The 23,014-nt window shown below is 34.4% G+C and overlaps 3 protein-coding genes and 1 long non-coding RNA gene across 4 annotated transcripts in view; 1 reads left to right on the forward strand and 3 right to left on the reverse strand.

Annotated features, from left to right (window-relative positions):
* Positions 1-7,176: 7,176 nt before the first annotated feature.
* Positions 7,177-8,154, reverse strand: LOC133814880 (uncharacterized). The gene is made up of 2 exons (XM_062247786.1): positions 7,693-8,154; positions 7,177-7,614 (listed from the first exon to the last, which is right to left on the reverse strand). The coding sequence occupies exons 1-2, from the start codon at positions 8,152-8,154 to the stop codon at positions 7,177-7,179; spliced, it is 900 nt and encodes a 299-aa protein (XP_062103770.1).
* A 43-nt stretch (positions 8,155-8,197) lies between these two features.
* LOC133814881 (uncharacterized) lies at positions 8,198-9,077 on the reverse strand. The gene is made up of 3 exons (XM_062247787.1): positions 8,542-9,077; positions 8,382-8,434; positions 8,198-8,316 (listed from the first exon to the last, which is right to left on the reverse strand). Exons 1-3 carry the CDS (start codon positions 9,075-9,077, stop codon positions 8,198-8,200), a joined length of 708 nt encoding a protein of 235 aa, XP_062103771.1.
* A 1,380-nt stretch (positions 9,078-10,457) lies between these two features.
* On the reverse strand, positions 10,458-15,147 carry LOC133818658 (uncharacterized). The gene is made up of 3 exons (XR_009886011.1): positions 14,985-15,147; positions 14,310-14,411; positions 10,458-10,650 (listed from the first exon to the last, which is right to left on the reverse strand). It is a non-coding gene; the product is annotated as an uncharacterized LOC133818658 (long non-coding RNA).
* A 151-nt stretch (positions 15,148-15,298) lies between these two features.
* The window catches only part of LOC133818657 (uncharacterized), a 64,452-nt gene continuing 56,736 nt past the window's right edge, over positions 15,299-23,014 (forward strand). The window contains exons 1-5 of the mRNA XM_062251672.1: positions 15,299-16,552; positions 19,434-19,518; positions 20,152-20,248; positions 20,346-20,409; positions 20,496-20,552. Of these exons, the coding sequence (XP_062107656.1) occupies positions 15,440-16,552; positions 19,434-19,518; positions 20,152-20,248; positions 20,346-20,409; positions 20,496-20,552 (1,416 nt within the window). The 5' untranslated portion in view covers positions 15,299-15,439. The remainder of the gene's footprint in view (positions 16,553-19,433; positions 19,519-20,151; positions 20,249-20,345; positions 20,410-20,495; positions 20,553-23,014) is intronic.

A 23,014-nucleotide genomic window follows, 5' to 3' on the forward strand; every position in this document is an offset into this window, starting at 1 on the left:
CTTCTCAAACCAAAATCTCAAATTTGACAGGAAGAAGCATATATAGACTAAACAACAATTCCTTCTTTAAAATTTTGTCTTCTCTGTTCTCCTAAACAAGAAACATTGCATAATGCTAGGGTTACTACTAGTTATAATTCAAGTCTCTTTAAACAACAATGTTTTAAATTTAAACTACTAAGCTTTATATTAAAACCCCTAACCTTTAAATGTAAATCGTTTGTCTGAAAATTTAAATAGCCATTATTTTTCTTGAACAAGTAACATTGTAAACTCACTAAGGTTTAAATTTAAACCACTTGCCTTAAACTTTAAACCACAAGGCTAAATGGTATCAAATTTTTATCCATTAAGCTCTATTTATAATCCAACACTCTTTTTAACCAACTATGTTTTAAATTTAAATCCCTAAGCTTAAAATTTAAACCCATTGCCTAGAAATTTAAACCACAAGTCTTAAATGGCTTAACCTATGAGCAACTAAACTTAAATGATATCAAAATTTAATCTACAAGGTTTAAGTTTTAATTCTTTAGGCTTAAAACATAAACATAAACATTCTCTGTTTAATCATTACGTTTAAAATTTAAACCCATATCCTTTAAATTTAAATCAGAAGTTGTGATTGGAAAAAAAAAATAATAAACCATTAAGCTTTAAATGTAAACCACTAAGGTTTAAATTTAAACCACTTGCCTAAAACTTTAAACCACAATTCAAAAGGCATGAAATTTTGAACCACATGGCTAAATGGAATCAAACTTTGAACCACAACTCTAAATGGAATCAAATTTTAAACCACAATTTATAAATTTTTCTGTTAAGCTCTATTTATAATCCTAGTCTCTTTAGACAACAATGACTTAAATTTTGAACCCCAAGGCTAAATGGCTTCAAATTTTGAACCATAATTTATAAATTTTTAATCATTAAGCTATATTTATAATGCAAGTCTCTTTAAACCACAATGTTTTTAATTTAAACCGCTAAGCTTTAAATTTAAACCACTTGCGTAAGAGTTTAAACCACAAACCAAATGGCATCAAATTTGAAACCCCTTGGCTAAATGGCATCAAATTCTGAACCCCTGAGCTAAATGACATCAAAATTTGAACCACAAGGCTAAATATCATCAAATTTTGATTCACGATTTATGAATTTTTATCCATTCATGTAATGACCCACTAATCTAAACTATTTGGACCATTAACGAAACTATACATAAAACTTACATTTTTACGAAAATACCATAATTTTATTGAGTAACTTGTAAAAATAAGAGTTACTTACAAATAAATAGAATACTAAGAAGGATTTGGGATCCCATTGTCTTTAAAAACAAAACACGATTTAAAGGAAAAGAATTACATAAGAAGATGCGGAAAATACATATAAAACCATAAAAAATTAAAATGAGACTACATCCTCGAATCGAATAACGCTCGGCCCCTTGACTCCATTCACCATCGATACACATCCTCTAAGCGTCACGAATCTTTCCGCCTCTAAAGCTTATTTCTTGCACATAAACAGAAAGGAATGAGCCTAATGCCCAACAAGGAAAAATCTAACACATAGTCATACACATCAATTTCATAATAACGTAAAGACATATCATAACACATAATACACTTATTATAATGGGCATTATTACTTGGGGTCCCATAGACTAAACAAGCTTATGCCCATGAGATTAGTGGGGTCCTACCAGCTAAATAGGCATATGCCCACAGTCTTTTTGGGGTCTTGTTAGTCAAATAGGGCATAAGCCCAAGCCTACGAACATACACATTCATAACATATTCATGACATAACACATAAGATAACATAAACATAAACATATAGATTCTAGCCTATTTTCCTTACCAAAGTTACCAGGATATGTGGACTGAGTTGAGACTTTTTGGAGCACTCCTAATAACCATTAGAAAGAGTGAGTCTAAAGAATAAAAGAGATGAAATGAAAGGGATGGAAAGACTAAACCATTTGAAAAGCATGCTTACCGAAACTTATGTGCTCAAGAACTTAGTTTTCCTAACCAAAATAAGAATGAGGTTAGGGAACTGAATAGAAGGCTATGAGAAAGAAAATAACATAAAACAATGAGCTAGAGTTTTGGTTTACCTCAAAGACTTGAAAGACCAATCTACACCTCAACCGAAATACTATAGAACCTCACTTCCCAAAGTGTTTGATAAGCTTATGATGTTTAACTTATGATTTTCCCAAACCAGGTGTTTACACTCTCACACTCACTTAACACTAGCAGCTTCTGAACTTAGAGCAAAAGGTGAATAATGGCTGGGTACTAGGTCCTATTTATAGAGTTTGGGAATGAAAATATCTTGATTTTACTTGAATAAAAATAATGGCTTTTTAGGTGAAAATCATTTGAATAATCGTTCAGCAGAGGCTGAAGACTCGTTCAAAAGATGCTGGACTATTGAAGGAGTTTGAATGGCTGAAAGGAAATGAATTCAAAAGAGTTTGAATTTATGTTGGAGGAGGCGATATATCGCCTGGGCCAGTATGCCCGAGGCGACCGTGCATCGTTTCGTGTTTTCCGTATCTACGTGCTGCGACATATTGCCCCCTATAGCTACGATATATCGGCACACGCTGAATATTTAAACACGAAATTACACATTTTTAGCTAAGTTTGAATGGAGTAAACAGCCTTGACTAAGCCCTCAACGTAATCAAAGCTGCTGACTGACCCTATAACATTCAAACTTTACTCCTTATTAAATTTAATCCTAAAAAATACTTAATCCTTAATCACCATTCATAACATGTGCTTAAAATCCTATTGGTTGATGTCTAAACCTTATAATATAATAAATATAATCCTTAATATCAGTCACATTAATCAAACCTTAGGTTATACTTAATATTCTTAAACTATAGATTAAACTTAGAAAATCTATAAGTACTACTATGAGTGTCCAAATAATTCCCGGTCTGAACCAAAAATCCACAGTTACAAAGATAATACTAAACATACTATAATACTACTAAACAATTAGCTAAGTAAAGTTCTTGGACTCTACAATTCAGCTCTATTCATCATCAAAGCCTCTTTTACCCTCAATGTTATGAATTTTAAACCATTAAGCTTTAAATGTAAACCACTAAGGTTTAAATTTAAACCACTTGCCTAAAACGTTAAACCACAATGCTAAATGGTATCAAAATTTTATATAGTAAACTCTACTTATAATCAAACTCTATTTAACCAATTATTTTTAATTTTAAAACCCTAAACTTTAAATTTAAACCTAATTTCTTTATTGGTCAAAAATTTTAGACCAGAAGTTGTTAGTGGCAAAATATGTATATTTTTTATTTTAGGTATGAACTGGGCGCCGCGGCCCAAATAAATTAGAGCCGCGGCTCGCAGTGACATTATTTGCCATTTTTTGTTACATTCTGAGCGCCGCGGCTCTAATATTTAAAGGTTCTGTGTGCCGCGGCGGGGTAAATGGCACCAAATTTTAATCGCGATTTTAAAAAATTTATCCATTAAGCTCTATTTATAATCCAAGTCTATTTAAACCACTAAGCTTTATGTAGAGTCCAAGAACTTTACTTAGCTAGTTAGATAGTAGTATTATAGTATTTATATCATTATCTTTGTAACTGTGGATTTTTGGTTCAGACCGGGAATTATTTGGACACTCATAGTAGTACTTGTAGATTTTCTAAGTTTAACCTATAGTTTAAGAATATTAATGTTAACCTAAGGTTTGATTATATGACTGATATTAAGGATAATATTTATTATACTATAAGGTTTAGATAAGGACCAATAGGATTTTAAGCACATGTTATGTATGGATGATTAAGGATTAAGTATTTTGAGGATTAAATTTAATAAGGGTAAAAGTTTGAATGCTATAAGGTCAGTTAGCAGCTTTGAATACGTTGAGGGCTTAGTCAAGGCTGTTTACTCCATTCAAACTTAGCTAAAAATGTGTAATTTCGTGTTTAATTACGGAAAACACGAGACGATGCACGACAGCCTCGGGCATACTAGCCCAGGCGATATATCGCCTCCTTCAGTATATTTCAAAAGTTTTTGAATTCTTTTTCCTTTCAGCCATTCAACCTCTTGATAAGTCCAGCACCTTTTTGAACGAGTCTTCAGCCTCTGCTGAACGATGATTCAAATTATTTCCACCTAAAAAGCTATTATTTTTATTCAAGTAAAATTTAGATCCTTTAATTCCTAAACTCTATAAATAGGACCTAGTACCCAGCCATTATTCATCTTTTGCTCTAAGTTCAGAAGCTGCAAGTGCTAAGTGAGTGTGAGAGTGTAAACACCTGGGTTGGGGAATCATAAGCTTATCAAACACTTTGGGAAGTAAGGTTCTATAGTATTTCGGTTCGAGGTTTAGATTGGTCTACAAGTCTTCAAGGTATTTCCACACTCTAGTTCATTGGTTTTATGTTATTTTCTTTCTCATAGTCTTCTACTCAGTCTTCTAACCTCATTCTTATTTTGGTTAGGAAATCTAAAAAACTTGCTCATAAGTTTTTGGTAAGTATGTTTCTCAAAGGTTTAGTCATTCCATTCCTTCCATTCTTTTCATTACTTTTTCTTCAATCTACTCACCCTGTTAATACATGGTTTTAGGAGTGTTCCAAAAGTCCCAACGCTGTCCTCTTATCCCGGTAACTTTGGTAAGGAAAATAGGATAAAATCTATATGTTTTATGCTTATGTTATCTTATGTTATGAAATATGTTATAAAATATGTTATGAATATGTATGTTTGTAGGCTTGGGAATATGACCCATATGACTAACAAGACCCCAAATAGATTATGGGCATATGACCTACTTAGCTAGTAGGACCCCACTAATCTCATGGGCATATGACTTGTTTAGTCTATGGGACCCCAAGTAATAACGACCATTATAGTATGTGTATGTAATAAGTGTTATGTTATGTCTTTATGTTTATTATGAAATTTATGTATATGAAGTATGTGTTAGATTTTTCCTTGCTGGGCATTAGGCTCATTCCTTTTTGTTTAAATGTGCAGGAAAATAGCTATTAGTGGCGGTAAGGTTCGTGGATGCTTGGAGATTGTGTATCGATGGTGAATGGATTCAAGGAGTCGAGAGTTCGATTTTCGAGGATGTAGTCTTGTTTTACCCTTTTTATGGTTTTACATGTATTTTTCCGCACTTTCTATGTAACTCCTTTTCACTTTAAATTATGTTTTTTTTTTAAAGACAATGGGATCCCATATCCTACTTATTTTATGAAAGTAACTCTTATTTCTACAAGTTTCCAATAAAGTTATGGTATTTTCGCAAATGTAAGTTTTATTAAGGATTTGTATGTATAGTTTCGTTAATGGTCCAAAAGTCTAGAGTAGTGGGTTATTACACTTTAATTTTAAACCGTTTTGCTTTAAATTTAAACCACTTACCTAAGAATGCAAACCACAAACTAAATGACATCAAATATTGAACCACTAGGCTAAATGGTATCAATTTTAGAACCACAAGGCTAAATAACATCAAATTTTGAACCACAATTTATGAATTTTTAAACATTCAGCTCTATTTACTATCCAAGACTCTTTTACCCTCAATGTTTAAAATTTAAACCCCTAAGCTTTAAATGTAAATCACTAAGGTTTAAATTTAAACCACTTGCCTAAAACTTTAAACCACAATTCAAATAGCATCAAATTTGGATCCCCAATGCTAAATGACATCAAATTTTGAACCACAAGGATAAATTGAATCAAATTTTTATACATTTAGATCTACTTATAATCCAAATTTCTTTAAACTAAAGTTTTTTAATTTAAACCACTAAGGTTTGAATGTAAACCATTTTCCTAAAACTTTAAACCACAATGCAAATGGCATCAAATTTTGGACCACATGGCTAAATGGAATCAAATTTTGAACCACAAGACCAAATGGCATCAAATTTTTATATATTAAGCTCTATTTATAATCCAACTATCTTTAACCAACTATGTTTTAAATTTAAACCACTGAACTTTAAATTTAAATCACAAGGCTTAAAATTTAAACCCCTTGCCTAGAAATTTAAACCGCAAGCCTGAAATGGCTTAAGCTATGAACCAATAAACTTAAATGACATCAAAATTTAATCCACAAGGTTTAAGTTTTAATCCTTTAGAATTAAATCATAAACATACTCTCTTTAATCATTACATTTTAAATTTAAACCCCTATTCTTTAAATTTAAATTTAAACCTAATTTCTTTATTGGTAAAAAAATTAGACAAGAAGTTGTGATTGGCAAAAAAAAAAATTATATATTATTAAGGGTACTAACTGTGCGCCGCGGCACAAATGCATTAGAGTCGCGGCGCACAGTGATTTAAATTGTCATTTTTTTCTTTCATTCTGAGCGCCGCGACTCTACTGTCTAAAGGTGCTGTGCGCCGCGGCGAGATAAATGGCATCTAATTTTGAACTCAAATTTAAATTATTTTTATCCATTAAGCTATTTTTATAATCCAAGTCTCTTTAAACAACTAAGTTTTAAATTTAAACCGTTAAGTTTTAAATTTAAACCACTAAGGTTTAAATGTAAACCACTTTCATAAAACTTTAGACCACAATGAAAATGGCTTCAAATTTTGAACCACATGCCTAAATGGAATCAAATTTTGAACCCCAAGGCTAAATGGTATCAAATTTTTATCCATTAAGCTCTATTTATAATCCAACTCTATTTAACCAACTATGTTTTAAATTTAAACCCCTAAGCTTAAAATTTAAACCCCTAAGCTTTAAATTTAATCACCTTTCCTAGAAATTTAAATCGCAAGCCTTAAATAAATAAGATTAATTGATAAATTTGTCATAATTTCTAGATGATAATCTATCATCTTTTATAACCTTTTTCTGTCAAATTCATCTCTCACTAATATCAATTCCTATTTTTCATAAATTAAATACATAATAATACAATAAAAAACAAGATGTACTTTAATAAATGTATAAACATTCTTATCCACAAGTCCACAACGCAAAAAATATGTATAACATTGCATCTTTATAGTCTTTAGACTACAACAGATAACAACAGTTCATGCTTTCATGCATGATGCACTGAACTCAAGGACAATAATCAATCTCAATGATCATGATATGTATGCAATTCACAACTCAATGTTATCCTTCTTTTAGAATTGGTTGGCTTTTACAATTCTTTCTATTATGTCCCAATGTTCCGCAATTTCCACACTTGACTGTTCGAACATGCTTGGGAAATTCTCCTGTTGACGGAATTCTTTTTTTCTTGGGACGTCCTTGTTTTACTTTGAATTTTAGAGCTTTCATGCTATCTCCTTTAATTTCATCTGGGACACTCCAATCAACTTTATCTGGAAGAGGATTAATTGATCCTGCATATGTCTGTTTCAAAACAGAATTTTTATACCAATTTGAGCAAAATTTGTACTTGTCCAAGTACTTGCTTTCAATTGTTGCAATAGCATGTGCACATGGAATTCCCTCTAGTTGAAATTCATTACATGTGCACATATGTTGTTCCAAGTCGACAACAAACACTTGATCACCATATGTGACACTAGATTTCATTGCATCTACCTGTGAAACAATACAATTATTAAGCAATAAATTTAAAAGCCGAACAAAAAGAAAATAAACGTAACTTTAATAACATACCTTCATTCGAAATGCCACATCAAGTTTGATCTCTATTTCATCATTTGCCCATTTTGTCACCTCAACAAATTGGTTGATTGCTGCTTCTTTTCTTGTTGAAAACCATCTTTGAAGCATCTCTCTTATAGCTTCTATTAACGACATTATAGGCAATTCTCTCGCATGCACAATTGCTGCATTTATAGATTCGGCAATGTTACTTGTAAGAATGTTATACCTTTTCGTCGGAAAGAATGGCCGAGCCCATTTTTCTGGTTTTGCTTCCAAAAGATAAGTGGTCATTTCAGGGCTAATTTTCTGTAATTCAGCCATGGCAGAATAATATTCTTGAGCTGAGTACGCTCTTGAAGCAGTTTCAAATATGGCATGCACATGTAATCTCCTAAACTTAGTCCTTAGATTTTGCTTCAAATGATAAAGACAAACTCCATGATACACCAGGATACACTTGTTCAACTGCATTTTTGATGCTTTTATGCCTGTCAGATACTATGCACAAGTTTTCTCAATCTCCTATTGCTTCTTTTAGTCTTGTAAAGAACCATATCCATGCATTGTCATTTTCTGAATCCCCAATTCCAAAGGCGACCGGAAAAATTTGATTGTTTCCATCTTTAACACAAGCTGCATACAGTGTACCTCCACATTTCATCTTTAAAATGTTCCATCTACCACTATAACTGGTCTACATTGCTTCCATCCATCCAATGAAGCACCAAAAGCAATAAACATGTATTTAAATCTGTAAAATTTAAAGAAAAAAACAACCAATTCCTAGAGATGTAAGATATGGATTGTAAACAGTTAAGCCCTGAATATAGGAATGCAAATCATAAATATTATTCATACCTGTTTTCTTCATCTTTACATACTCTTGTGATAGTTCCAGGGTTGGCCAACTGTAGCATATACAAATATGAAGGCAACAATCCATAACTTTCCTCATTTGACCCTCTAACACCATCAGCTGCAAGTGTTTTTGCTCTCCATGCATTATTGTACGTTACACCTACCCCATGTTCATCTCTCATGTCTCGTATTATTTGCCTTGGTCGATAGGTTGATCCTGGGTCACGAAACTTCTCTTTGAAGTAACTACTGATGACTTTTGCACTTGCTTGTCTATTTTCAAAATTTCTGTGATTTAAGGAGCATGTGTGGTGTTTATAGTATTTGATAACTCGAAAGTAGTCTGATACTTTTGAGCTTCTTGCACGTACATACCAGCCACAATTCTCATCTATGCATTTTGCCCAAAATGCTTCTAAACATGATTTTTGAATTCTGTACTGAAAGTGTTTCTTGATGGCTATTTTCGCAAGTGTATGTTTTAGATCAGTCTTATTCTTGAAAACATAATTGACTCTTATGTCTTCAATCTCCATATTCGGCAACACATGCAGAGGTGATTGAGCTTCTTACCCGTGTTCTGTAATTTTGTTGGATTCTTGTGTTGAAGCGCTCTTCATCTTGCTAGTGCTTGCAGTATTCGTATTGGGGTCTATGAGAGTCAAACTGTGACTTGTTGCATTGCTTGCTAAAGCAGATGGAATGCTAGCTTCTCTTGGCAAAGAAATGGTTTGATTTCTCTATTATACTTCAACGATGAGAGGACATTTTTTCAACTCTTCCACAGTCTTGTTCAAGTTTAGATAAACTTGTAAATTCTCATCACTTTCTATCTTCATTCCTTTGCTTGTATCCATATTTGCATCAAAAATCAAGTTTGTTGAAATCAATCTTTCATTCAATCTGAGCTCTTTGTATATCTTGTTTACCAGTTCCACGTACTTGATATCCTTTTCCACCATCAATATTTTCACTTCATGATCAATATATTTGTTGTTTGCATTCCATCTTCCGTTAAAAACTACAAATAACATTATCTTATCCATTTCCTGCAATAAAAAATAACACAACCATGAGAGCTTATTCCTTTATCTTGGATAGAAATTAAAAAAAAAAATCAATTCAATATACTTTTTGCCTTAACTTCACTCAACTCAAGGCAAACACAATTTTTGCAAAACTAAGTGTCAATAATATTTGTGACTCAATAAGAAGAATCGAAGTAATGCAAAAGATGTTTATCGTGAAGATGAAGATAATAATGTTATTTTACAACAAAATTTAAACCTCAAACATTCAATGGCTAAAAATTTAAACTAATACTTTCATAATTTACAACATTGTTCTTAAAATTAGGATTCAATTTGTTGAACAACGAAGACATATTTTGAGGATGCTGGAAAAATCTTTGGCAAGAGAATTGGATCTCGAAAAGAAAATGACAGCATTAAGACAAGTTGACGAAGTGCTAAATCAAAGGTTGGTCTCATCAGAACAAGAAGTATACTACATGGGAGATGAAACAGAAGATGTTCGGGAAAGATTGTTTGTGGTGGATAATATGGCTGTGGTTTCAGTGGGAATTTCAAAAGAGCTGTTCGGTCAATTGCAGACACTCCAGCTAAGTTTGAAAAGTTCAGCTACTCGGCTGAGATCAAAGCTCGAAAGCAGCAATGCAAAATTTAATGACTTTCTTGTTGCATAGACAAACGAACTAAAATCCAATTTGAGAGATGCTGAAGATAAAATAATTCTTGCCAATTCAAATGTAATGACCCAACTACTCTAGACTTTTGGACCATTAACAAAACTATACATACAAACCCTTAATAAAACTTACATTGCGAAAATACCATAACTTTATTAGAAAACTTGTAGAAAAAAGAGTTACTTCCATAAAATATCAAGTAGGATATGGGATCCCATTGTCTTAAAAACAAAACATAATTTAAAATAAAAGGAGTTACATAGCAAGTGCGGAAAATACATGTAAAACCATAAAACAAGACTACATCCTCGAAAATCGAACTCTCGACTCCTTGAATTCGTTCATCACCGATACATATTCCCCAAGCATCCACGAATCTTACCGCCACTATAGCTATTTTCCTGCACATATAAACAAAAAGGAATGAGCCTAATGCCCAGCAAGGAAAATCTACCACATAGTTCATATACATAAATTTCATAAGAAACATAAAAACATAACATTACACTTATTTCATATACATACTATAATGACCATTATTACTTGGGGTCCCATAGACTAAACAAGTCATGTGCCCATTAGATTAGTGGGGTCCTACTAGCTAAGCAGGTCATATGCCCATAATCTATTTGGGGCTTGTTAGTCATATGGGTCATATGCCCAAGCCTACAACATACATATCATAATACATATCATAACATAAGAAAACATAAGATAACATATAATAAGGACATAACATATAAATTCTATCCTATTTTCCTTACCAAAGTTACCGGGATAAGAGGACAGCGTTGGGACTTTGGAACACTCCTATTAACCATTATGAAAGGGTGAGTCTATAGAAGAAAAAGCCAAATGAAAGGAATGGAAGGACTAAACCTTGAGAAACATACTTACCAAAAACTTATGTGCAAGTTCTTAGATTTCCTAACCAAAATAAGAATAAGGTTAGAAGGCTGGTAGAAGATTATGAGAACTTAAAGAAAATAAAACCAATGAACTAGAGTGTGGAAATACCTTGAAGACTTGTAAGACCAATCTAAACCTCGAACCGAAATACTATGAAACCTTACTTCCCCAAGTGTTTGATAAGCTTATGATGATCAAGCTTATGATTTCCCCACCCAAGTGTTTAACTCTCACACTCACCTAGCAACTTGCAGCCTCTGAACTTAGAGTAAAAGGTGAATAATGACTGGGTACTAGGCCCTATTTATAGAGTTTAGGAATGAAAGGATCTTAATTTCACTTGAATAAAAATAATGGCTTTTTAGGTGAAAATAATTTGAATAATCATTCAGCAGAGGCTGAAGACTCGTTCAAAAAGGTGCTGGACTTATCAAGAGGTTGAATGGCTGAATGGAAAAAGAATTCAAAAACTTTTCAAAATATACTGAAGGAGGCGATATATCGCCCCCTATAGGCGATATATCACCTGGGCCAGTATGCCCGAGGCAGTCGTGCATCGCTTCGTGTTTTCCGTATCTACTTGCTGCGATATATCGGCACACGCTGATTATTTAAACACGAAATTACACATTTTTAGCTAAATTTGAATGGAGTAAACAGCCTTGACTAAGCCCTCAACGTATTCAAAGCTGCTGACTGACCTTATAGCATTCAAACTTTACCCCTTATTAAATTTAATCCTCAAAATACTTAATCCTTTAATCACCCATACATAACATGTGCTTAAAATCCTATTGGTTCTTATCTAAACCATATAGTATAATAAATATTATCCTTAATATCAGCCATATTAATCAAACCTTAGGTTAACATTAATATTCTTAAACTATAGGTTAAACTTAGAAAATCCACAAGCACTACTATGAGTGTCCAAATAATTCCCGGTCTGAACCAAAAATCCACAGTTACAAAGATAATACTATAAATACTATAATACTACTATCTAATTAGCTAAGTAAAATTCTTGGACTCTACATCAAAAGCCTTTACTTTGGGTGAAAAGGTCAGATTGCTTGATAAAGAGCTGAAAGAATTTGTGTTTCTGTTGCTGAATGCAAAGTATTCTGCAGATGGGAGTTAGGAAGAGCTTAATGCTCTATGTTCCATAATCAATGAAGTACCATCTTGCACTTCTATAAGACCAAGAAAATCACTAGCAAAAAGTATATATATTGTGTAGTTGGGAAACAAAGAAAATCGTTAAAACTCACTTACTCATGACATATCTATAAAAGGAATTAAGAATGCACTTTCGAGTGAGTTGTAAAGAATCATATAATAGTTTTTAGTTACCATTATTATTACATATAATAAAAATAGTTTATGATCTTCCAAAAGTAAATAGATGTTATTCTTTGCATAAGATTTTTTTGTTATGTGATAGATCTTTCTTAGGTAATAACAATTATATCTTAGTTTCCAAATCCAATAATGAAATTTCTCAAGAACAACTTTATTAATAACAATGAAAGATTTACAAATAAGAATATGAGAGGCTTAAACTCTTGTACCCTAGCATTTCAAGAGGGTTGATATCTCCACCAAAGTTTAAATTATAAATCAAGTATATTTAAACCCTTAGTTTTGAAATTTAAACCACTAAGCTTTAAATTTAAACCACAAGGCTTAAAATTTAAACTACTTGCCTTAAAATTTAATCCGCAAGTCTTAAATAACTTAAAATATGAACCACTAAACTTAAATGGCATCAAAATTTAATCCACAAGGTTTAAGTTTTATTCATTTAGGCTTAAATCATAAACATACTCTATTTTAATCTATATAATGTAATGTGTGAATCTAATATAAATCTTTGTAATTTAAAACCAAATGTCTTAAAACTTAAACCACTACTTATAAATCTGAACCACAATGCTTAAATGACATCATATTTAAACCACAATTTATAAATTTTTATCCATTTAAGCTTAAATTATAAACCAAGTATCTTTAAACCCCTAGGTTTGAAATTTAAACCACTAAGCTTTAAATTTAAACCAGAAGGCTTAAAATTTAAACCACTTGCTTTAAAATTTAAACCGCAAGCCTTAAATGGCTTAGATCAAATGTTTCATGGCATTTGTTTGGTCAATTGCAGACACTCCAGCTAAGTTTGAAAAGTTCAGCTACTCGGCTAAAATCAAAGCTTGAAGGTTCCAAGGAAGAATTGAAGGCTAAAGAAAATTCTTTGAGCAAGCTGGAAAGGAGCAATGCAAAATTTAATGGCTTGCTTGTTGCATAGACAAACATACTAAAATCAAAATTGAGAGATGCTGAAGATAAAATAATTCTTGCCAATTAAAAAGCTTTTACTTTGGGTGAAAAAGTCAGATTGCTTGATAAAGAGCTGAAAGAATCTGAGTTTCTGCTGCTGATTGCAAAGTATTCTGCAGATGGTAGTCAGGAAGAGCTTAATGCTCTATGTTGCATAATCAATGAAATGGAAAATGTAATTGCAAATTCTGAAGTGAGGATATGTAAAGCAAAAAGTAAAGCTGAAAATGCTGAAACCAAGTGTCCAATATGGGGATTAATGAAGAGCTGGGCCTTCTTAAGAGTGGTACTCATGCCTCTGACAAGGTTGATTTCCTTGAGAGGCAGTTAAGAGAGTCTGATATTCAGCTACAATGTGCAATAATATATGCCAAAGCTAGTCAAGACAAACAAATCCTTCTGTATTCTACAATAGCTGAGCAGTGAGGGCAGAGAAGCCAGACAAAGGAGTTTTCATTGGAGGGGCGGAATATTCTTCCACTGGAGCATTACTGTGAGAAGTGTCGAAAGGCATTGAAGAATAAAGAAAGTAAAAGAAACAAGAGAAAGCTGAAGAAGAGGATTGATGTTTTTGGCTGATAGCATTTAAAGAATAGAAAGTGTTTGATAAAAGCTCTGATCAAGTAATGGATTGAGCTACTGAGCTTTGTATTTATAGTGTTTCATTAATACACCAAAACAATATTTTAATAGCTGTATCCTTACCCAGTTGTTCATTTAGGTAAACAGTTACATAAAAACAAACTCTAAATTAATTTAACAGAACCTTAGTATAATATCTAACATAATCATGCCAATCAAAGTTCAAGCTACAGACCTTCAACTTTAATGTCAGGATAAAATCTAATTTTTTGTTCAAGTGGCAGCAGGTGTTTGTTCAAGCTACAGACCTTCAAGACCTGCTCTATCAAGTACAAACCTACAGAAAATATAAAATCAATTAAACCAACAATTTTGGACAAATAGGCACAAGAATAATGATCCCAGAAATGGCCAGCACACATGTCAAACATCAGACAAGTTTAAGAATTTATTCCAGTATATTTAATTCCAAATCAAAGAGCCAAATGTAGCATTAAAATAAAAATATATAAATTTGTAAATCATATAAACAAAGATCAACAAACTCTTTTTTATACCAGAAATTTATAGTTTACATAGAGGCATTTTATCAACAATCTCCTAGCACTATAAATTTGTGAAAATGAAGAAAAACTCTCCATGATAATGATAATGATCCCAGTGGCAGATTTTTTGCAATAACATAGTCACAGTTTTATTGAGTAATTTTAACAAACACTTAGGAGGCATTTTAAATTATGTATAATATGGAATATTCAATTTCATTTAACTTCACTAAATTTTTATATACATATGAATGTTAATTTATATGTACGATTGCAACAAACACATACAGTTCAAAAAATTAAAAAAAAAAAAATTGAGGAAGCAAGAAGAGAGAAATTTAGTCTCAAAAGAAAGAAGAACTTACCAAGCAGATTTGAGTGGCTGTGGCTGTGGCAGAGGAACAGAAGGGGAAAATTGATGAACAACAGTGTAATGGAGATGGTGGAACAGCAGTGCAGTGGAGATGGTGGTGAAAAATCGATGAGAGAAGGAGAAATCAATGGTGGTGGAAAATCGATAGGAGAAGGAGAAATCGATAGTGGTGGAGAAATTGATGGGAGAGGGAGAAATCGATGGTGGTAGAAAAAATTGATGGGAGAGGAAGATAACTATAAAAGCGGTACGAGTAAGAGAAATATAGGAATCACAAATATAAAATGGTGTATATTTACTTAAGAGTTTGATGCTGGGTATATTTAGTTAAGTATCTCTACAAACGGGTATATATGAAAAAGACCCTTATTGCGGCCAATTTCATCTCTCGTTAGCTGTGTTGCTCATTCGAAAAGCCCACTATATTTCGCGATTCGACGGCGTTCTATGAATGAGAAATTGCCGACTGCTGGTACTCTAACTCAACAGAGCTGCGAAAGAGAAATGGAAGTCACCGACAACCACGGCGCCAAACGCAAACGGCATGAAAACGAAACCATTTCCTCAAACGACATCGACCTTTCCCTTTTGGAGGCCGTCGAGAAATCCCAAGGCTCAGTTGAACTTCTCGATCTCCGAAGCCTAAAGAAGCTCGTCCTCTCCTTCGAGCGCCGTCTCAAGGACAACATCGCCGCCCGCCTCAAGTTCCCCCAGCAGCCTGACCGCTTTGCCGATTCAGAGCTCGAACTCCATGAAGAGCTTCATAAGCTCAGGGTCCTCGCCGGTGGTCCCGAGCTTTACCCTGACCTCGTTAGTCTCAATGCCATCTCTTCGATTCTTAATCTTCTTGGCCATGAGAACACCGACATTGCCACCGATGTCGTTCAGTTGCTTCAGGAATTGACCGACGAAGACGTTCTTGAGGACAATGACGAACCTGCTCGGGTCCTTGTCGATGCCCTAATTGAGAATAATGTTCTTGAGCTTTTGGTCCAGAATTTGCATCGGCTTTCGGACACTGATCCTGATGAAATGGCGGCTGTTTACAGAACCTTGGCCACGATTGAGAATTTGATAGAGGTAAAGCCTGCCGTGGCCGAAATGGTGTGCGAGAGGACAAAGTTGCTGAAGTGGCTTCTGGGGAAGATAAAGGTCCGTGAGTTCGATGGTAATAAGCAGTACGCGTCGGAGATATTGGCCATTTTGCTACAGAATAGTTCGGCAAACCAGAAAAGGTTGGGGCAAATGAATGGCGTCGATGTTTTGCTTCAGGCGGTGGCCATGTACAAGTCAAAGGATCCTAAGAACCCCGACGAGGCCGAGATGTTGGAGAATTTGTTCGATTGTTTGTGTTGCTTGTTGATGCCATTGGAGAACAAGGAGAGGTTTGTGAAGGCTGAGGGGGTGGAGTTGATGATTATTATCATGAAGCAGAAGAAGTCAGCTTATGGGTCGGCCATAAGGGCGCTTGATTTTGCTATGACTAAGTACCCACCTGTGTGCGAACGTTTTGTTGATGTTCTGGGGCTGAAAACGGCATTTGCTGCATTTATGGGTAAGGCAAGTACTTTTCCTTTGCTAATTCGTCCTCTTCTTATGGAGTCTGTTTAGTAGAAAAGAAATGAAAAAACAGAGAGGTAAGAATATAGGAATTATGTTGTAATTTGTATTTGAAGTTATGTTGTCTCGTATAACATAATCGTAGATTTTATTGTGCATTTGTTGTAAAAAGCACAAATAAACTTTGGCTATATGATAATTGGATTAATTATGCCAGAAAAGAGGTAAATTCAGCGGAGAAGCTCTTGCTATAGAATTTCTTATACATATATATTTACATATATACTAAAAATTTGTATATATACTTTCTTTTAAGGGATTTTGCCGATCCCTAAATTCTAATGTTTATTTAGCAGCTACGTATGTTTTTCTTCCTTGTAACAATGTTTGAGACGGGAATGATGTTATCTAGTAGACTAGTTGCTACAGTTAAAAAATCGATTTCCTTTTTTGATTGTCTAGCGAGTGAGTTGTCCTTTTAAGCATGTGCTGTCATATTGCATTGACATACTCTATCTTCATATGGGTAGAACTGAGAATTATATAATTCAACTTTTTGAAAGGCAGATCTTCCATTGTCGTGAAGTTGTATAATAATATGTAACCAGTAGACCATATTGGTAAACTAATATCTGTTTTGCTTTATCAAGTTCCCATTAGTGCCATTTGGTTGTCCTTCATGAGAAATGTTCTTTGGGAAGAGATGGATGTCGACTTTGAAAGTTGGAAATTGGTTACGGGAACATTACTAGGGGATTTTAGTTATTTTTAAATTTTAAACCTAAGATTGTAAAATAGAGCTTTATTTGGCTAATGACTACAAAGATTTCATTCTCTGTTTGATGTAAAGGAAATTAAAAATATTCCATTCTCTATTTTATGCAGGGAATGGCAAAATTTTATGTAATTTTATTTTTGTTTCTTTCCTACTGTCTGCATGTAATGTTTTTCATTAATACAAGCAGAGGCTTTGTTTCAAAAAAGAATGACTTTGATTTCCCTGTGAGGTTCTTATGTTGGAGGGTGATTTTGAGTAATTATGCTGTCCAAAGTAATACTTGGACTTGGGATCCAATGGTGCTCCCTATAGGTTTCTCAAGATGCCCTTAGAAGAGTCTTTTAACTGCTGCCTTAATTTTATAAATTTGCTAGGCTTTTGGTGGGTGTTGGGACATTTGTTTGTTTTTGGGAATGTAATATCTTCCTTCACATCGTGCTACACAGTCCTTTATTATCTCGTTAGCGATTACAATTTATCTGTGTCTTCTATCGTGCTTTATTGTGTCTGTGTCTTCTATCATGCTTTATTGTGTCTGTGTCTTCTATTCATGCTTTATTGTCTATTGAATGGTTGATAGGGTGATTCATGTATTATTGATGGGTTTACCGGCTTGGTGCATTTTGGCATTGTGCGTGCTACAGAATCTAGACTGTATTGGAAATAAAGGATGGGGATAAGCAAGAAGGTTTTTTACACTTTAAAAAAGAAAAGAGTCTCTTTAGAAAAACAGTCCTGTTTTTTTTTTTTTTTAATTAATCTAGCGACTTTGTTTTTGCTTTTTGATTGATTCTTTGTCCATGATTTTGGTGTTTGCAAGCTATAATGAACATTAGATAAGGAAATTAGTGTAGAACATAGAGATTTTCATTTTAAAATTGTGGATTATGAAAATCTATTCTTTGTTAGTGAGGAATAGAAAAGCTACATATGAACTCCGTTGGATTTAGGAGGAGTTGCTTGGTTATGCGATACTATCAAGGTCGCAGTTATGGGAAGTTCATGGGATTTAAGAGGTAAATTCAAAGGTGTTAATTATGTTCTTTTGGTAGGGATTCTAAATAATAAAAGGGGACCTCTTTTGGAAATTTAAAAAATTCAAGGAAGAAACTTTAAGAATAAAATTTTCCTAGGAGAGAAAGAATGCCACGATTGGAGGGAAATGTTAAGATGCCTTCAGGGATTTTTATGGAGTTTTCCAGTACAGTCAGGGATTGTGGAAGCCATCACCCAGGCAGTACTCACTTTAAGAACATTGATATTTAATTTGAAGATACAAATACAAATTAGAAAAGATTGTATTAAATATTAGGGAAATGTTGGAGACTCCTTGAAGCATAGTAAACAAGAAACTGAGTGGGAAGCAAAGTAGAATAGTCCAAGTGATTATGCATAAATAAGGTGACTTTGTGATGTGAAAACCATTTGGAGAAGATGAAGTTGTTGAGGCACGAGAAGTGCTTTCTTTCAAATTCCAAATTTGTAAATATTACGGAATGGAGATCCGGGGTTTAGAGAGAAGTTTCTATGAAATTTGGGTAGGTGTGAAAGGAGTACTCGTAGACCCTTGGAATAGGAAGACCTTAAAGCATTAGGAGAAAAATTGGGAAGCCTCTTGGAATTAGTAGATGATATTCTTCATATATCATTTTTTCAACGTGCTAAGATCAAGGTTCAGAGCTTTCACCCACTTTTATTTACATTTATGTCTTTTTTAATACGTTATTACTACTTTTAGTATAGCATTAAATGTAAATAAGGACTTTTTATATAATTAGATTTTTAAATAATAATAAAATAAAAAGGAATTTATTTTTTATTTTTTCAATAAATATTAAATGAGCATATTAATAAAAGATTTATATTTGCATCAACTATTAAGCACAATTGTAAAAGTTGTGCCAAATATATCACAATATTTACATTTTTCATTGGAGATGTTCTAAACTGGATTAACAAATTGTAAAATATTAATAAAAGATTTATATTTGCATCAACTATTAAGCACAATTGTAAAAGTTGTGCCAAATATGTCACAATATTTACATTTTTCATTGGAGATGTTCTAAACTGGATTAACAAATTGTCATTTGTACTTTGCAGATTCCCACTAACAAAAGGAACAAGAAAGGGCGCTATCATGAGGACTTGGAAGAAAGACTTATTTCACTGATTGCATCATTATTTGGTAAGCAGGCAAGTAAACTTATATGTATTTAAAAAGATTAAGCAGGCTCGTGATTGGCAAGTTTTGCCACCTTTGCTTTTGCTATTGTATAACTTTATTTTTTTTTCCCGTAAAATGATAACAAATAACCCTTATTCTCTATCATTCATTGTTTAATCTCTAATAGCATGATTAAGTTAAATGAATCTTCATTTGTTGTTGCAAAGTCAATAAGTTTTGTTTTTTATGATTTGATTTATGCGATGCCCTTATTAGTGTGAGTGAGATTGATATTTATCTTAATTATTTGGACCTCTTTCATTATGGGCTACAAGGAATAAGAGAGGCTAGTGTTTTTCAGAAAGATTTTGATTAGCTATGTACTTTACAACCGCATGCCCACATTAAGTTAGCTTTCATATAATTTTGAATATATGTGAGAAGCATCAAATACAATTGAGGCTTCTAAATGTCCAAATCCAGTTATATGAGATGAGATTAAAAATACTATGCCAAGTATCTCCCTTTTTCCTCTGTGCTACTATTATTTTACATCTTTGTGATCTCTCCATGAACTACTTAACATTTCTATTGTCGCGAATTTTTTGTATGTTATGATAGATCTTTACAATCTTGCTTGCCTTCACATTCCAGGTGGAATTTTGAGGGGTTCTAGAAGAGAAAGATTACTTGGTAAGTTTGTGGAAAATGAGTGTGAGAAGATAGACAGGCTTATGGAACTCTATATGAGGTGGAGTGTCTCATTAATTTCTCTCGTTTTTTTTAAAATTTTTGGAATGAGATTTTTATTTTTTTAATTTCTGTCCTTTTTAATTCTGTCTTTCAAGATATTCTGATCGAGTTAAAGTAGAGACTGAGCGCCTAAACAACCTTGAATTTGATGATTTAGAGGTTATTTTTCATTTTAACTCATTATTTCTTATGTGAACATTATTTAATTTTTCATGAGACATAGGTATGATTCTTCTAAGTTGCAGATGGATGAAGAAGAGAAGTACAACATGAAGCTAGAATCTGGACTTTACACTCTTCAGGTATGTATTTGTTACTTACTCTGATTTTTCTTTTGGGAAACTGGGCTCCTTAGAAGCAAAAGCCAAATTGTTTGAGCTACTACTCTTGAGTACTGTGATGGTTTCTTTAATACTAATGTGGCTACTTGATCTTCACCAAGAGGAGAAATAGAGTGGAAATGTGGGAGATATGAGAAATATTTGATTACCATATCTCTTTAAATCAAATTCTTGTGAAGATTCCTTTCCTATAAATTCTCTCATCTCCTCATGTCCATGATAAGAAACTCTTGATCATTATGATTGGCCACCTATCAAATATACTCATGTTAGATGTAGCAAGAACAAGAATGATGTGGACAAAGGGTTTTAAATGTATGAAAACATAGTTTTGTTAGGAAATATTTTGTTATGTTGCAAGAGGTTAGGTTCAGTTGTTGGTATAAATAAATTGACAAAAAAAATCTAGGATCTATGGCCCCAAGCTCATAGACAAATACATTATCACTAGTGAACATTAGGGCATAACATGAAGTGAAGACCACCAGACTCGTCCACATTATAGTCACACATTATTTGATGTGAGAGAAAGGATAGTTATCGTCATGATGAAGAGTACTCTCCTGGCCATGTTTGTAAAAATCAAAGCCTGCAAGTGCTCATTTTCGGATGAAAATTGCCCGATTGATTAGCTAAAAGGTTGAAGATGATTTGGTTGAGATGAATAAGTGGGAGAAGATTGAAGGCTCTGTGTTGCTTTTCATGAACTCTATGGTTTGAATTACTTATCCCCGTACTATGAAAATTTGTGGAGAAAATGGCCCATAACTAGTAGCGATATTGGTTGATTGTGGGGCAACACATATGATAGGGTATTCCTGTAACACAAAAACAGATAGAAGAAGGAATAAGGGAATAATTGCATTTTTTAGGATCTCAAGAGCCTGAGTCTCCTAATTACAACTTACTCCAACAATCCATTCCTCTCCATAAACTCTCACTCTCAAGGGTACACCATACAAGTCTTTACCTCAACCTTAGTTTACCCCAGCCCATACAACAACTTACGTGCTTCTTCCCCTCCTGTTGCTGACTGAGCAACCACCTCACCATTCCTCTTCCCACGTGTGTACACATAGGTAAGTGGAGGCCTATCCAATACCCACTGCCCAGTCTCACCTTGTCCTTAAGGGTGAAATTGAGGAACTTGTTGCTGGATGGTCGGAAAGTCTTCCCAAGTTGCTTCAAACTCCGGGAGATTAGTCCATTTGACAAGGGCCTGCGGTGGGGTCTTGTGTGTCCCTAGGCGCACATCCAATATCTTCTCAGGAGTCAAGATCCACTCCAAGTCTGCTCTCAGTTCTGGCGGTATAGCTGAAGCTGGTTGCTGCGGTCCCTATGCAGCACGAAATAAGGATACATGAAACACTGGACAAATAACCGAGTCTAGAGGGAGCTGGAGGCGATAGGCAGCTGTGCCAATGCGTGCAAGAATGGGAAATGCTCTGAAAAAACGTGGTGCTAGCTTCTCATTTCGGCATTGCGCAACTGATTTCTGTCGAGAAGGACAGAGTTTCACATAAACCATGCTCCCTAGTGAAAATTGGATGTCTCGGCGCTTGCGATCAGCTTGGGATTTCATCTTCTGTTGTGCCCGTTGAAGATTAAGTTTGAGTAGTTCCAACACATCATCCCAAGCCTTGAGATGGTCTTCAACTGCTGAGACTTTCGTGCTACCATGCTCAAGTCGGATCAAAGGTGGTGGGTCTCGGTGGTAAGTGTTTAGGAAAGGGGTCATCCTTACCGACGTGTGGTACAAAGTATTTGTAGGAAATATTATTGGGTATCACTTTTAGAATAAGAAACCTAGCTGTATATTCTGTATAGTTTCCTGTTATCCCCGTTTCTTTCCGGGTGTCCAGATCCACACTCTATGCTCGTGGGTCGCCCGATTGAGAGTTAAGGCCCAGATCGGGCCCATTTGACGAGAGGAAAACGGATGTTGGCAGTCCAAGTCTAGGCAAGGCCCAAAGGGCAACCGGGAGTGCGGACCGGGACCACCGTCAGGGCAGGTGGTATGAACCCGGGGCCGCTCACCACGGTGTCCATCGAGGTGCGGCAAAGAAGGTCGCGGCTCCCAAAACCGAAATGGGAGCCGGGATCGCTATGGATAGACTCGGATCCTAGTAAACGGTCCAGGACCTTGGTGGACGGAGGGGGACGTTGGTAAACGAACCCAGGTCGTTTGTCCGAGTTTGGCGAGATAGAGTGTCCAAGATACTGACATCGTCCCATGAAGTGTGGGGGTTGTCCCCACGCTTAACCTGCAGAAGAGACTACCTTGGGATTGTACGCCGTTGGTTCAGACCTGCGCTGCCACTACTCTGACCGATCTTGTCCCCCAAATCTTCTTCGTAGCCCCGAATACCCAGACTGAAACTCCAGTTTGTCGCATGTCTTAGAATAAGATATTATTTGGTTTG

This window comes from Humulus lupulus, chromosome 2 (assembly GCF_963169125.1).
Source record: "Humulus lupulus chromosome 2, drHumLupu1.1, whole genome shotgun sequence".
Taxonomy (NCBI): domain Eukaryota; kingdom Viridiplantae; phylum Streptophyta; class Magnoliopsida; order Rosales; family Cannabaceae; genus Humulus; species Humulus lupulus.

Coding starts and splice junctions, on each gene's coding strand:
- LOC133814880 (XM_062247786.1), bottom strand. CDS start 8,154: ATGCAGTTGAACAAGTGTATCCTGGTGTATCATGGAGTTTGTCTTTAT. Junction 7,615..7,692: donor ATGTGGCATTTCGAATGAAG/GTATGTTATTAA, acceptor ATTGTTTCACAG/GTAGATGCAATGAAATCTAG.
- LOC133814881 (XM_062247787.1), bottom strand. CDS start 9,077: ATGGAGATTGAAGACATAAGAGTCAATTATGTTTTCAAGAATAAGACT. Junction 8,435..8,541: donor TGTAAAGATGAAGAAAACAG/GTATGAATAATA, acceptor TAAATTTTACAG/ATTTAAATACATGTTTATTG. Junction 8,317..8,381: donor ATTGGATGGATGGAAGCAAT/GTAGACCAGTTA, acceptor CACTGTATGCAG/CTTGTGTTAAAGATGGAAAC.